At 39.3% G+C, this 16,336-nt stretch overlaps 1 protein-coding gene and 1 long non-coding RNA gene across 4 annotated transcripts; one reads left to right on the top strand and one right to left on the bottom strand.

The window, feature by feature from the left end:
- Positions 1-601: 601 nt before the first annotated feature.
- Positions 602-15,120, bottom strand: LOC120570849. Its single transcript, XR_005641144.1, has 5 exons — positions 15,015-15,120; positions 13,877-13,962; positions 12,791-12,954; positions 10,891-10,973; positions 602-937 (listed from the first exon to the last, which is right to left on the bottom strand). It is a non-coding gene; the product is annotated as an uncharacterized LOC120570849 (long non-coding RNA).
- LOC120570846 (tyrosine-protein kinase STYK1-like) lies at positions 996-16,098 on the top strand. Of its 3 annotated transcripts, none has more exons than XM_039819437.1 (10): positions 996-1,268; positions 3,735-3,790; positions 10,006-10,212; positions 10,345-10,581; positions 10,810-10,991; positions 11,469-11,549; positions 12,781-12,989; positions 13,505-13,545; positions 13,868-13,964; positions 15,027-16,098. In XM_039819437.1, exons 2-10 carry the CDS (start codon positions 3,736-3,738, stop codon positions 15,220-15,222), a joined length of 1,305 nt encoding a protein of 434 aa, XP_039675371.1. In that variant the 5' UTR covers positions 996-1,268; position 3,735; the 3' UTR covers positions 15,223-16,098. The 3 variants fall into 3 exon arrangements, with proteins under 3 accessions (XP_039675371.1, XP_039675373.1, XP_039675372.1); XM_039819438.1 differs by lacking the exon at positions 996-1,268 and adding an exon at positions 1,886-2,156; XM_039819439.1 differs by lacking the exon at positions 3,735-3,790.
- Positions 16,099-16,336: the final 238 nt, after the last annotated feature.

Below are 16,336 nucleotides of genomic sequence, written 5' to 3'. Positions count from 1 at the left end.
TTTCAAAATGTAACTCTCGCTCGGCCGTAGCGTGGTAGCGTTGCAATTCCCCCGACTCATTTCCTGGTTCTCCTTCTCCATAAACAACATGAAATCAAGGATAGGGTTAACTTTTCCTGCTCCAGATTTCTCACCGTGGTCAGAAAGCACAGGGGATATGCTTTGTTCCTCTCACTATGACTCTAGAGTCTCTACTCGCTCTGACGCTACAGATAATCACCGTCACTCACTCACTCACTCATGCGCAAAAGTAAAAACATCAGACCACGTACGTAGGCTACGGTGAAAGCTCCGAACTTCCTGTCGTAAGCATACTGTTTTGTGTTTAATCCAGGGTCTGACTTTTAATAAAAAAAAAAACAATCGTGGCGGTGTGTTTTTCTTCTGAAAACATCATTGCACGCCTATTGACTGATACACTGCCCTCTGGTGGACAGAACATATACGAAGTTTGATAACAATGTAAGTCTTACTGAAGGCATTTAATGGTCAAAATATTATTAATAAATATGCAAATATATTTGAATATTAAACAAACGAACTTCGAATATGATTTTTGGGCAAAAGTCAAAGCCCTACACTGAGAAAACACAATAAGAGCAAGAAGACAATTCTAATAATATCTTAACATTTTCCCTTCACATTAAAGTACATTCAATTGTTTGTATAGAAGTTCTTTGGTTTTGATATTTCGCCTCGACCATTATAAGATACAACGTTAAACGTGTCATTGGTGACAGAAAAATGCGTCCTGTTGCACCTCCACCTAGTAACCTTAAGTCTGTCGAGTTGACAAACACAGCCAGCTGTCTGTAAACTTGATGCACACATTAAAAAACATGAACAGGGACACAAACATACATGCAAATAAAATACTGAGTGCAAGGTGTGTGGAGGTGATAAGAGTGGCAAGGAGTTGGGGGTGGGTGTGGCCAACCTGAGAGAGAGAGAGAGAGAGAGAGAGAGAGAGAGAGAGAGAGAGAGAGAGAGAGAAAGTAATGACACAAGTGAGAAAACGCACTGTGCTGGTGACAAGAAAATAGAAACAGAGATTGTAACATCACCAGTATCTTCACTGGAAATTGTGTAGCCTGCGGATGTCACTGTATACTGCAGACTGACTACAAAAACATGAAAACTGAGAGGGTGGACTTCAATTTGTCTTGCAACTCCACACTTATATGGCTCGCAGGGACAGCAAACTACACGTTTTGGATAAGAAGAGCGCACAGAGTTTGACACCTGGATAGCCGCAAAGAGTCGGCCAGGTAAGGTGGAAAAAACTAAAACTGTTAAGGCAAATTAAATACTGTGGATGTGTGACTGAAACTCAGTCTGCGATTTAACAGCGGCCAAATCACTCATTTGTGATGTGATTTCCACGTTTGTTTCAACACATTCCTGCTGAAATCCATCACAGGACAAAATATGAACGTTTATATCACAATATGTGTTTGTGTCAATGCACTGATATATTCCGTATGTGTCTATGGGTACATGTAAGTGCACATCTACATACGGCACTGTATGCGTGAGCAGATGGTATCTCTGTATCTCTAATGTCTGTGGAATCATCCCATCTGATGTGCATCATCACACATTTAAATGTGTGTTTTGACCCACCGTTTTGTTTGTATATTTTACTCGTCTGTGTGTCTTTAACAGCATATTTTAGTGTCTGTTTTTGTGGTGTGGCGTGCATGTCTGTGTGTGGGCGTGAGACGGCCGGTCTTTTGTTGTGCATGCAGGTATGTGTTAATGCAGGGGTGTAATTGTCACACGTGAATGTGAAAGAACAATGCAGACAAACCGGTTCATTGACATACATTCTTCGTAAAGAGTAAAGGACAGTGTCTGTGTTTTGTTTAAAAAGGATTCTTACATACCATTGAGACTTCATAAGGAAATGTCACACGGAAAGTCAACTTTATTCCATGCCATGAGAGGGGAGGATGACGGCTGCATTATTACCACATGAAACAAGTCAAAACACACTTTGAACCTGTTCTGTAATGTCCTTTTTTCATGAGCAATTGTCTTCACTTATAATGCTAACAATAACATTACACCACCTCGGCCTGTAGTGTACATTACAGTACATAACGTGTGTTGAACTGTTTGGTGAAACAGTTTTCCAGATGACAGAAAAGGACAAGGTAGGCATGAAAACAATTTCTTAAGTATTATTTGACTGACAGCTGAATGTCAGGCGAGTAGTGTTTTGGATTCTACCAGTCTGACAGACAGACTCATGGCTACATTTGTTAAACAAATTAGATCGACAGGAGGACAACCGTATATGTGCCTGTACATGTACATAGCGGTTTCCAGGGGATCCAAGTAGCAGCAATGTTTGGGTCCCTAAAATAAACATATGTTGTTCCTTTTAACCTCCCGATTTACCTCCTGAATATAAGATCTACGAATAGTGTTAAATATATTGTATGTTTGAAAATACCTGGGTCACACTTTCAAGTACACAGGATTAAATTTCCCCATTTAGTACACGCTCACTTCCCCTGTAACTTCATATTGTCCTTCGGTTAGGTTTTAATGTATTTCACTTCCTATTGTTTTTTTTTTTTTGTGTTTCACTACGGAGTTTGATTTACAGTTACAGTCTTTCTCTGATAGTCATTTGTTGGTAAAGTTAGGCCACATTCAGACGGAGCGCTTTTTCGAATGAATTGAAAGGCAGGCCTTCAAGCTGCTCTTTTTTTTTTTTTTAATTGTAGGTTTACACAAAAAAGGTGTGGTGCCCCTCACGTTTTGCAACCTGCAAAAAGGGTTAGGGTTGGGTAGCTCTGTCTGATTGGAACCTTTCCATTTGATTACATAAGGATGAGTGATGTGGAAATGTCCATAACAGCACTGTGTCAGGGGTTTTCCCAGCATAGAAACGTTTCTAAAAAACCCGGCATATCCCAAAACAATAAAAAAAAAAAAAAAAATTATTTCAAGAGCCTTTTCGTTACATAAATCACTACCAAATGTACATGCAGTAGCAACATCACACAGGATGTAGCAGGATGATTGGCTCGCACTGGTCATTCACATTATCGACAAGAAAAAGCAGAGAGAAGCCAGGACTATTTGTTTCCCTTTTAGCTACTGACTTTCACCTGAATATGTCTGTAGTTACCAGTTAGCTGTCTTGACAAACGCCTTATTGCCAAGTTTGTTTTACTTAGGAAAAACAATGTGGTGATGATCCTAGACTCTCTCTGAAGCTCACAACTACAACCATTTTTGAAAGACAAAAAGTCATCGCTCACTGCTGAGCGATGGTAATGCTGATCGCTGGTCCTCTATTGTCTATGTAACTGAGAGCTGGTTAACTATACACATAGAAAACAAGTCACTGAGCACTCCTTTATAAATTTGCTGTGTGAGTTCAGATAAAAAAAGGTCAGTTAATATTTGCTATGTATTTAAGTATAATGTCAATAAAAAAAAGAAAGAAGGCCACAGTAAATATTTACAGAGTCTAAAATGTTGATATCCTCCTGGGCGTGTGCCCTGCTGTTTACTGAACTTCACTGATAGCTCCTAAAGCCCAGTTAAAATCCGAACCAGCTACTTCATCCAGCTACTACTGTATTTGGAGTTATTAGAGGCAGATGCTGCATCACTCCGTCTAAGCTTAGAGGACTTAGGGTTGCTGCTAAGAGGAGGTAATGCTGATCTCTTCCTCCAACGGATAGTAATGTTGACCTATCTGTGTTCCTCTCCAGCATGTCATCCAGCTCCACGGCTGATAATCTGTGTGAACCGCATGACCACCTCTGCAGTAAGGACACAACTGCCACTCTTCATCTCTCTCTCATTCTCACCTACACTTTCTCACTTCCAATCCCTCTTCCTCAACCGGTCTCTCACCTCCCTTTTCCTTGAAATGCTGTTAGACTAATCCTCTTCACATTCCTCCTCTTTTCTGCAAATGCCATGTGCTTTCTCTGCAAACTTAAAACACGCCTATATTCCAATATTTGATAGATAATGTTAGAACTAACTGACAACAGCTACGGGGAAAATTAATGGGGAAATATTGGCTCAACCTAATATTTCACATCTATACTTTATACTATTTTGCCCCTTATTTTCAACCTCTGTGGCCTTCTCTACCGTATCTATCCTCCAGTTTCCTCCCACTTTATCCTTTTCATCCTTTACTCCTTCACTATTACCAATTCAGTTCTCTGCCTACTGTGTATGTTCATTAAAGTAAAGCAGCTACATCATTTTTTTAAATGTAAACCTAGTGCATCAGCAGACAACAGACAAATGGTGAATGCTTCTGCCGAGGTCATGCTGACATCAGACCTACAGTTACTTGATTTGTCCTGGTAACCAATTTGCAAACAAAAAAGTTTGGTTCAAAGCCATTTCTTTGAACATGATACCAAAGATGTGAACTCTTCAAATCTGACAATGTATTGGTATTCAACAACCATAAAGTACACCATTATTTCTGTATACTATGAAACTGCCCGCTGCCGTCTACATTGATGTTGCAACATCCAGCCTCCAGATGTCACATTACAACTAAGATCTTACAAATGAGGAGTCCTGTGTTGAGTTACAACATTGTGTTTTTAACAGGAAGATACCCTTTTTAAAATATTCTTGGTGTTATGTGGCCGGGTTAGCTCAGTTGGTAGAACAGGCGCACATACAGTATTTCACAAAAGTGAGTACACCCCTCACATTTTAGTAAATATTTCATTATATCTTTTAATGGGACAACACTGAAGAAATGACACTTTGCTACAATGTAAAGTATTAAGTTTACAGCTTGTATAACAGTGTAAATGTGCTGTCCCCTCAAAATAACTCAACATACAGCCATTAATGTCTAAACCGCTGGCAACAAAAGTCAGTACACCCCTATGTTAAATTCCCATAGAGGCAGGCAGATTTTTATTTTTGAAGGCCAGTTATTTCATGGATCCAGGATACTATGCATCCTGATAAAGTTCCCTTGGCCTTTGGAATTAAAATAGACCCCCATCATCACATACCCTTCACCATACCTAGAGATTGGCATGGGGTACTTTCCATAAAATCATGTCTCAATGCAAATCAAATTAGCTATTAGGCTAACTGACATAAAACCATGCCAATCTCTATATACAATATATAGATATATATATATATATATATATAGATATATATATATAGATAGATAGATAGATAGATAGATAGATAGATAGATAGATAGATAGATAGATAGATAGATTTTAATATATCCTAGGCTATTTATTTTAGATAACTTTCATTAACATGTGTTGCAGCTGTATATTTTTAAACTGGTAAAGGAAACCCTGTCTTTGCATTTTATTTTAATCACAATCTGCTTTAATAAAAGAGCTTATGAAAAGTGGCTTTGACTTAAAACTGAACATTTAGCCCACTTTGTAAAAAAATACAGAGCTATATATCATGTATCGCCATTCAGCGTTAACGTCAGCGTTGAAAAATTTGGGTGCACCTAAATTTTGCGCTGGTGCACCTAAATAAAAAAAGTTAGGCGAACCAGTGCAACCAAGGCAAAAAGTTAGTCTGGAGCCCTGTGTACTGACTTTTGTTGCCAGCGGTTTAGACATTAATGGCTGTATGTTGAGTTATTTTGAGGGGACAGCACATTTACACTGTTATACAAGCTGTAAACTTAATACTTTACATTGTAGCAAAGTGTCATTTCTTCAGTGTTGTCCCATTAAAAGATATAATGAAATATTTACTAAAATGTGAGGGGTGGTCACTTTTATGAGATACTGTATATAGAGGTTTACTCCGCAGCGGCCGCGGGTTCGACTCCGACCTGCAGCTCTTTGCTGCATGTCATTCCCGTTCTCTCTCCCCCTTTCATGTCTTCATCTGTCCTCTGAAATTAAAGGCCTAAAATGCCCAACAAATAATCTTAAAAAAATATATATCTTTTTATTTTAAATTATATATATATATATATATATATATATATATATATATACATACAGTGCCTTGCGAAAGTATTCGGCCCCCTTGAACGTTTCGACCTTTTGCCACATTTCAGGCCTCAAACATAAAGATATAAAACTGTAATTTTTTGTGAAGAATCAACAACAAGTGGGTCCCAATTATGAAGTGGAACGAAATTAATTGGCTATTTCAAACTTTTTAACAAATAAAAACGGAAAAGTGGGCGCGCAAAATTATTCAGCCCCTTTTACTTTCAGTGCAGCAAACTCTCTCCAGAAGTTCAGTGAGGATCTCTGAATGATCCAATGTTGACCTAAATGACTAATGATGATAAATAGAATCCAGCTGTGTGTAATCAAGTCTCCGTAAAATGCACCTGCTCTGTGATAGTCTCAGAGGTCCGTGTAAAGCGCAGAGAGCATCATGAAGAACAAGGAACACACCAGGCAGGTCCGAGATACTGTTGTGGAAGAAGTTTAAAGCCGGATTTGGATACAAAAGATTTCCCAAGCTTTAAACATCCCAAGGAGCACTGGTGCAGCGATAATATTGAAAGGGAAGGAGTATCAGACCACTACAAATCTACGAAGACCCGGCCGTCCCTCTAAACTTTCAGCTCATACAAGGAGAAGACTGATCAGAGATGCAGCCAAGAGGCCCATGATCACTCTGGATGAACTGCAGAGATCTACAGCTGAGGTGGGAGACTCTGTCCAAAGGACAACAATCAGTCGTATACTGCACAAATCTGGCCTTTATGGAAGAGTGGCAAGAAGAAAGCCATTTCTTAAAGATATCCATAAAAGTGTCGTTTAAAAGTTTGCCAAAAGCCACCTGGGAGACACACCAAACATGTGGAAGAAGGTGCTGTGGTCAGATGAAACCAAAATCGAACTTTTTGGCAACAATGCCAAACGTTATGTTTGGCGTAAAAGCAACACAGCTCATCACCCTGAACACACCATCCCCACTGTCAAACATGGTGGTGGCAGCATCATGGTTTGGGCCTGCTTTTCCTCAGCAGGGACAGGGAAGATGGTTAAAATTGATGGGAAGATGGATGGAGCCAAATATAGGACCATTCTGGAAGAAAACCTGATGGAGTCTGCAAAAGACCTGAGACTGGGACGGAGATTTGTCTTCCAACAAGACAATGATCCAAAACATAAAGCAAAATCTACAATGGAATGGTTCACAAATAAACATATCCAGGTGTTAGAATGGCCAAGTCAAAGTCCAGACCTGAATCCAATCGAGAATCTGTGGAAAGAACGGAAAACTGCTGTTCACAAACGCTCTCCATCCAACCTCACTGAGCTCGAGCTGTTTTGCAAGGAGGAATGGGCAAAAATGTCAGTCTCTCGATGTGCAAAACTGATAGAGACATACCCCAAGCGACTTACAGCTGTAATCGCAGCAAAAGGTCGTGCTACAAAGTATTAACTTAAGGGGGCTGAATAATTTTGCACGCCCAATATTTCAGTTTTTTATTTGTTTAAAAGGTTTGAAATATCCAATAAATTTCGTTCCACTTCATGATTGTGTCCCACTTGTTGTTGATTCTTCACAAAAAATTACAGTTTTATATCTTTATGTTTGAGGCCTGAAATGTGGCAAAAGGTCGAAAAGTTCAAGGGGGCCGAAAACTTTTCGCAAGGCACTGTGTGTATTTTTTTTTTTTATATATATATATATATATATATATATATATATATATATATATATATATATATTACACACACACACACACACACATATATAAAAAATAAGATTTAGGGTTGATTTTGGTTTATTTTCGCTTACGTTCTATGCATTTATTTTTTGTCGTTGAGCACCTTAAATTGTCTTTACCCCACATGCGTTTTTTTCACAGCACAAACTCAGCTATAAGTCTGATAATAGACTAGGAGTCAACCAATCAATAGAATGGGAATGCTAGACGTCTTAGGTTAACAAAAATGTAACTGGGTGTAAACAGCCTAAAATGTTGGACTTGTATTGAGTCTTTGTGGAGGAGAGGTGTCGAAAGTTCAAGCTAAATACAGTCTTTAATGAGAATGACAAGAAATGATTCATGCCATTCCAGAAAATGCTCTTGACACACTTAAGAATGTGTCCCAACAAGAACATAATGTTTACACGGAGCAGTGGCTTACATTCTGGTTTATCCTTTCTAACAACATTGAATTAACATCAGGATTTTAACAACAACAAGTGTGTAGGGTAATGGATATGAAGGGTGTTGGTCTAAACCAAGAATACGGTATTAAACAATGTAATATTGGGTAAAACATTGTGTGACCAGGAAAAGAAATTTCTATTTCCTGCCAGGCAAAGCTATCAAAAAAACAGATCAATGGCTCAATGATGTATGTAATCAATCAGCACTGTCTGAATCTTTTATTCTCTGAGTCTGAATGACTCAGTCTAGTGCCAGTCTTACTGCCTAATTAATTTTGTTATGTTGGCAATGCAGTAACAATGCAGCAGGATAAAAGTTGCTCAACATGACAATGACAAAGAGTACAACACTGTTGTGACAAATGCATTCCACATGCCATAGTCATATCATAGTGAGAAAAAGTACAGGAATAAAGACAAAAATAAAGAGCTAGCAGTGTGTCCAAATAGACGATGAATCTATAACTGAATAGTGTGAATTCCTGAGCTTTTCCAGTTTTTGACTGGGAACTAGGGTTGGGTACCTTTCGCATCTCAACCAATACCACTACCGATACCGGTACCTGGAATTCGGTTCAGGTACCCAACGGTATTTTTTTCGGTACTATCCCTCTGTAATTACAAAAAAAAAATATTTCAGTTGTAAAAATAATTCCAAACCTATTTACTTAGAACATTGCTATTTATTTAGAATGTTTTACACTGACAGAAATTAAACACAAACAAACAAAATATAAAACCCCTCCCTCTCTCCTCCCAAACCCGTCCCTACAACCTATTAAATTGAATAATTATTCTACTTTTATTCTTGCATTTGTATATTATTCTATTTCAGCCGGTTTTATTTTCATCATGACCACTTTAAATTACTCTTTAATGTTTCACGTAAAGCATTTTGAATTGCCTTGTTGCTGAAAGGTGCTGTAGAAGTAAAGTTGCCTTGCCTTGCAACCTCAGCCTGTCAGTCATTCCCCAGGGCACAGAAACCACCGTTGTGCCTGCTTGTGTCAGAGGAAGTGTAATGTCAATAGCACCGCAACCGCTTTCGGCTCGCCATTAATATCATATCGCGGTGAAAGGTGCCTCCGTGAAGTTTTGAAAAACTGTAACCACACTTGAAACCACTTTATCGGCATCACCGTGACTCACTGTGTGTGTGGTACCGTTTGACTTTACGTGAACCAATACTTGGTAGTACCAACGTGATTTGGTCGGTATGGGTAAAGGTACCGGGTTCGGTACCAAACCCTACTGGGAACTGATTATTTAATTTCCGACACGTCTGAGTGTTTATACAATTGATTGGCTTGTACCATTGCAATACAGATTTTTTATTTTTTTATTTTTTTATATCTGTATTGCAATGGTACAAGCCAAAAAAAATACAGAGTGAGGGTATTGATAGTTGTTGCACTCACATACCATTGTGCGGTGTTATATTCCAGTGTCATCTAGCTATATATCAACACTGGTGTAAATGGAGGATGGGGTAATGTTAAGCTAGAACAGCCTGTCAACACTTGAGAGAAGCAACCTTTTAACAGTACCCGAAGCAGAACACTAAAACCAAACCGGCACAAAGTTACGCCCAGTGTGAGTTATCAGTTGGGAAATTAGTGAGTGAGATTTCCATAGCAGAAAATAAGGTTATCGAGCAATAAAAGACAGCGTCACAAAACATCGCAAAAATTCTCTCTCTCTCTCTCTCTGGAAAGCATGAAAAAGAAACAATAGGAGTATCGACAAAGAACCGAACCGTTAAGGAGTATTGATAGGAGTAGTAGTGGTATTGATGAAATACTTAAGAATACCCACCCCTACTTGTACCTGACATTTACACATGAATGTCTCTTTCTCGCTCAGTTGTATTGGAGCACATGCAGGCGGTGATCATCGTCCCTACAGTGCTCCTCCTGGGAACCCTGATCACCTTACTGGCCCTGTGCTTACTGAAGTACTACGGACCCAAACAGAACCGGACACAGATCACAGCCCCTAAACCCTACCACAGCTCATCGAACGGACCCAATCAGAGGCACAGCCACAGACGTCACCTACAGGGCGTTGATGGTAAGCAAGCATGCATAAGTCTCGGTGTCCATCTTATTTTTGTTGTAGTTTTCATTTGAACTCAAGTAACCAAAGAACTACATAAACCGATGTATTATTTCTCTCTCTCTCTCTCTCCATATCTCTCAAAAGCTCCCACAGGGATAAACCCACTGGAACATGAAGAGTTGCCGATGTCAGTTCAACAAGTGCAGCAGATTGTCAGGCCAACTCTGGCTGCAGTACCTCAGATGTCCACAGAGAGGCATCATGGAGCCTTTAACCAGGTCACTGCCCTGCCAGTGTCCTTCTCCATCAGGCCTAATGACACAGTCAGCCTATACAGAGCCAGAATGGACAACAGAGAGGTCATCCTGAGGGTTCTGAAAGGTAAAGTGAGCTCTACAAAGCCAAACATATGTGCGTGCGTGCGTGCGCAGTAACGCAACTGTGAAGATGGGTGTTCCTGAAAAAGAGAGCACTGCTTCTCAGTGAATTTTTTCTGGTTTATTAAAAGTGAAACAATATCCTGTTAACATGTTTAACTGTTCTGCATGGCATTTAAATGGACGACAATAAAGTCTCTCTTATCTTATATATATTTAACCTCTTCCTCAGAGAAAGCAAACAGCAGTGAGAAGCAGCACTTTTTGGGTTTTGCTTCCTTCGTGTCAGGACTGGGGCGGCACCCCTCCCTACCTGAGCTGCTGGGTGTGGTTTCAGTGCAGCCGCCCCTCATGATGGTCGTCGAAGAGCTGCAGCACAGGGATCTGCTGGGGTACCTGTGGAGATGTCGACAGGTACGGTGATATATTAATTTACAAAACAAAGGCAGGTTATTCAGAGTCAAGTGGCAATATTTATGACCGTTAAATTGTCATCTGCAAAAGAATAAGCTTATTTTGAAGATGGACACTGGTGACGAATGATTTTAATCTCAATGGGCAGAAGAACAAAGAGAGGCCATAACACAATTATTAAGGAACATTCAGTCCAGCCATGGTTAGGGTCATGTAGTGCAGAAAAACATCTGTATGGTTTGCTATTTATGCTAAGCAATACATCATACTACTACTGAAAGGGAGAGACACCAGCAGTATCCATAGTTACTTGACAGTGGCAGGTACATTTAGCTGATGAACAGAGAGAAAGGTATATCACATTACATATAAAAACAGGTCTGGAAGTCTGACTCAAAATTCTAGTATCCAACCATAAGGAGACTGACAATAACTCATGTGAAATGTTTTCCCTTTCTTCCTTCTCCCTCACTGAAGGATAACTCGAGTTTAGAGTCTTCATGTGAAATGACAGAGAAGAGGATCTTCACCATGGCAGGACAAGTGGCCTCTGCTCTGGTTGGTTGAACTGCTGCTATTTGTCTGTCTGTCAGTCTCTCTCTCTCTCTCTCTCTCTCGCTCTCACTGCTTCATGGACCAAAATACTGTATTTGTGGGAATTAGTTGTGAGAGACCTCATTCTGTCTTACTGTTTATCTCACAATCTGTCTATATCCTCCACATCTGTTATGATATGGTGGAAAACAAAAGTTTATTTCTGTCCATCTTGCAGTTTTCCCCTGATGTCTCAATTATAGGGCAAAAAACAGTCTCATCAGTACCATCACTCTCGGGTTAAGGTTATGTTGTTGCGCTGTCAGGTTAAACAAAAAAATAGGAATTCTGCAAAAGTATGAATACAGTTTAAATCATTATGAATGTCCAAGTTACATCTGGTTATTGTTTGTAAGTAGTATTTTTTGTAAGGCAAAGCAAGGCAACTTTATTTATATAGCACATTTCTGCAACAAGGCAATTTAAAGTGCTTTACATGAAAGATTGAAGAGCAATTAAAAACAATTAAAGTGCTCATATTATTCTTTTTGGCTTTTCCCCTTTCCTTTATTGGGTTATATATATATATAAATATATATATATATATATATATATATATATATATATATATATATATATATATATATATATATATATATATATCTTTTGTGCATGTTATAGGTTTACAAAGTGAAAAAGCCCAAAGTCCACCCCAAAGGGACTTACCATCTCCAACAGAAAACACTGTTCACAAACTGCTCCAAACAGCTCTATTGTAGTCCAGCCTTTACTTCTGTGATGAACGTGCGTCACTTTGTAACACACGTTATAATGCTCACCTAGCTGCTAGCATGGCACGCCCTCATACTCTGCAACTGACAAGCTAGCAGTACTTACTGAGCATGTGCGACTCCTAACAAAGATGGAACAGAAGTGAGATGCCTCACTCTGTAGCTAAAACAGAGAGCTCAACACACAGGGTCAAAAGAGGAGCTGCAGCAATGTGCAGTACAACACAAATATGGTGTTTTCTGAAAATTAAACCACATAAACCTATTCTGGTACAACCTCTAAATACAATTATGAACCTGAAAATTAGCATAATGTGAGCACTTTAAAATGTTTATTAAGGGGCAATAGAAAACAAAGTATCCTTGCAGTGCTACATTTTTTGAATATCCACAGCCAGGTCCTAAAACAATCCTCATTTCCAAAATCCCTCTTAATACCCTGTTTCTATCTGAACATCTTCTAGGAGTACCTACACAGTCAGAACTGCATCCATGGCAACGTGGGAGCACACAGCGTTCTGGTTGATGGAGATCTGACAGCGAAGCTGTGGGGATTGGGCCCAGCCTACCGCAGGAGAACACAGGCCGTTACACCGGGGCAGGACATGGAGATGAGGAAGTGGCAGGCCCCAGAAGTGCTAGGCAGAAGAGCCGTCAGTCAGAGCAGTGATGTGTGAGTACCCTCTCTAAGAATATGAAATAATGGGATTAGGATGTCTGAATACAAATAATGTCATTGAAATGTCCCAGCCAAGTTATTACGCTTGACGTTGCAGCTTGATTATTATCCCAATTTGAAAAACTAAGCTATTTGAAATGTTAAAATTCACATTTTATATGTTTATAGTTTTATGTAATTAATAGCACATTTCACCACCGTGTATAAAATAAGTATAACATCAAGAGGTTAGAGTCTGCTTCATACAAAGAGACCAACTGGATTATGTGATCAAAAAGAAAAAACAGTCACATTATAATCCTTTGATGTTACAAAAAAATCAACCAGGTTGAGTAATGAAGGCATTTCTGGTGCACAATTAAGATTAATTATCATGAGCATATATTGGCTATCGAAGGAGATAAAGGATGCGTTTCTATGCAAATTTGCACCTACTGTTTAGTTTTATCTGGGACCAAAATCCTTTCCCTTTAATAACATAATGCCCTTCTCTCTCTCTCTTTTAACAGATGGTCCTTTGGTTTACTTCTCTATGAAATGGTCACACTAGGTAGGCGTTTTAAAATTTTAAATACACCTTCAAGAGAAGTTGAGAAATAAGTGTGAACTCTCCTTAGAAAGATAATAAACAGTACAACAGTAAGAACCACTGTGGAGGATTCTTAAACACATTTCTAGAATTCATACAACAGAGGTGAGGTAATTATAAAGCCTAAACTAGATACTAATACAACACATTTTTAAGAAATGTAGATGAATATTTCCCAAACTTCTGTGATTCTGTATTTAGTGCATATTCATTTCTCTATTTAGTGCATATTCGTTAAGTAAAGGGACTTAAATCTAATACATGATACTCCCATGTAATACAGGTGACCCACCATTTGCCCAGATCGTGGCGAATGAACTTCTGCAGTATCTACAAAGAGGAAAGCATCTCAAACAGCCAGCCACCTGCTCCAACTCACTGTAAGACAAACAAATGATAAAACAGTTTTATATTATATTATGTTTGAGTAAGGTTAACGTTACGTACCAATCTGAATCCATATCACAAGTAACTTTATCATAAACTAAACATCAAGTATCAAAAGCTGGCATCAAATTACATGGTTCTATTTCTTGCACTGGACACAATATCCTTCTTCCTCATCTTAATGTTATACATTAACTTAAAACCAGCTGGCCATTCTAGGATACAACTTAACATTCTTAGGTTAGTCTAAGGTTAGAGTTTAAAAGGAAAGCACTTAACATGTAAATTGGGGTCATCCCTATGTTCGCTGGGCCCTACCCTTCTTTAGAAAAAAGTCCTATATTCCCTGTTTTTCCCAAAAAGGGTCCCATGTTCCCCTGTAGCAATACATACCGGGGTTCTATGTTCCCTGCAATCTATCAATCTGGGTCCTATGTTCCCCGCAATCTATGGGTAAGGGGGTTAGAGTTAGGGTTACATAGGCCTATGTGCCATGGAATTTGGCAGTAATGGTGGAAAAAGTAACAGACCGGGAACATAGGACCCTTTTTTTAAAAAAAAGGGTCCTATGTTCCCCAGTCTCATACAAAGAGGGGAACATAGGACCCAGGGAACATAGGACCCGGGGAACATAGACACGCTCCCTGTAAATTCACTTAGCTTAGCTAAGTTAGCTAGCTAGCTAACACCAGCTAACATAACGTCAATGTCAAACTCAGCTTTATAACTTATGTTAGTTAAGATAACTAAAATGACTGCGTAAGTTGCTTTAGTTTTGTTGTTGTTGTTTTACTTTAGCCACAAAGACAAACAAATTTGCAAGAAGATAAACTAATGTTAGCTAGGTAACGTTACAACAGTTGGTTAGCTAGCTAGCTAGCTAACATTAAGCTAAAGAAAATTTAAACGGCCGACCACGACACGTCGCTCATGAAGGACGACCCACATCATTAAAATGTTGTATATAAATATGCTAACTCTAAGTTTCTTATCTAGGGAGAGATACATATGTTTTTCGCTGGGTTTCGGTTTAACATTGTTACCATGTTCTGTAGGTACTCCATCATCAAGGCCTGCAGCAATTGGCGCCCTGAACAACGTCTCTCAACGTCGGAGCTTATTAGAACACTTCAGGCGGGAGAGAAATCAGCCAATGGGCGCACAGTTCTCAGAGTGCCCGAACCACTGGACATCGAGAAGTACCTGAGGGAGGCGGGATATGAAGAGGCATACAACTATGCTGTGCTCTAATTCGCTGAGAGCGGCATCAGTCTGGACTACATTGGTACTGTTCATAGATATATGGGTACTGTTACTACCATCGTAATGTACGCTATTGGTGCATCATGCCTCCTCGACTCCCCCACTTGCCTCCTTTCCTCGTCTTAGTCCCTTCCTCTGAGGAGGAACGGGAGGGACGCAGGAAATCATGCAAGGAGAGAGGAATCGAGCAAATGTGTTTTAGAGAAATGAGACGTCCTTTCCTCTGAAGAGTCACATAAATACGCCAGATGTTTGGGCGGAGCAAGTAACTCTTTCAGCTGCACGGCTTCCCGGAAGGCTGCACTCGTGTATCCTCGCCTATAGCTCCACTAAGATCCCTCCTCGATGCTCGTTCCTCAGTCCTCCGGGCAGAAATAAGAGGGACAGAACAACTTCAGCTTCAGCGGAGGACCGAGAAGTGGATGAGCTATCAAATAAGTGTCAATAGATGCAGCGTGTAGGTCTGGCAATGGGCAACTACCCTAAGGACATCTGCAAGAATTAAGAATTAATGAAAAAGAACTTTTTAGAACATATTAGAAAATGCATATTGTTTATGAAACACATTTTTAGTTTTCCATTTGTTTGTACTGTTGGAACACTTTAACATTTATGTTTGTAGAGTAATATATGGACTGTAAATATGTATTTTTCTGTAAACCAAATCTTTGGTCATCTAAAAAAATAATATAATGAAAGAAAGCAATGCAAGTTCTATCAAACTAGTTAGCCAGAAAAACTAAACAAAATGTCAGCTGCAAACAGTTTGACATACTCCTGCAATTAAGGTTATGTGTATTACCCACCAATCCAGAAAAGCAGATACGACGACTGCCGTCATCAATAAATGATCAATTGTCATCACTTTTTGTCTACTTTGTGGCAATACTGGTATTATTTCGAACCCCATAATTAGGCTGTACATGCAGGTGTTACACCGTATTGTGTAGTCTGTGTTTTCCCTCAACTTAAACTGAACCCAACCTTAGCCATAACCCAAACATATCATCTGTGTGACACTTAAACATAACCCAAGCCCAACAGGATGTTCTCTGAGACTGAAGTTACAATTCATGTCACATAAATACAGTGCATCGCTTTG

Source organism: Perca fluviatilis, chromosome 13 (assembly GCF_010015445.1).
Source record: "Perca fluviatilis chromosome 13, GENO_Pfluv_1.0, whole genome shotgun sequence".
Classification (NCBI taxonomy): Eukaryota; Metazoa; Chordata; class Actinopteri; order Perciformes; family Percidae; genus Perca; species Perca fluviatilis.
The sequence above is the reverse complement of the archived record's forward strand: the minus strand, read 5'-3'. Positions and strand labels throughout refer to the sequence as shown.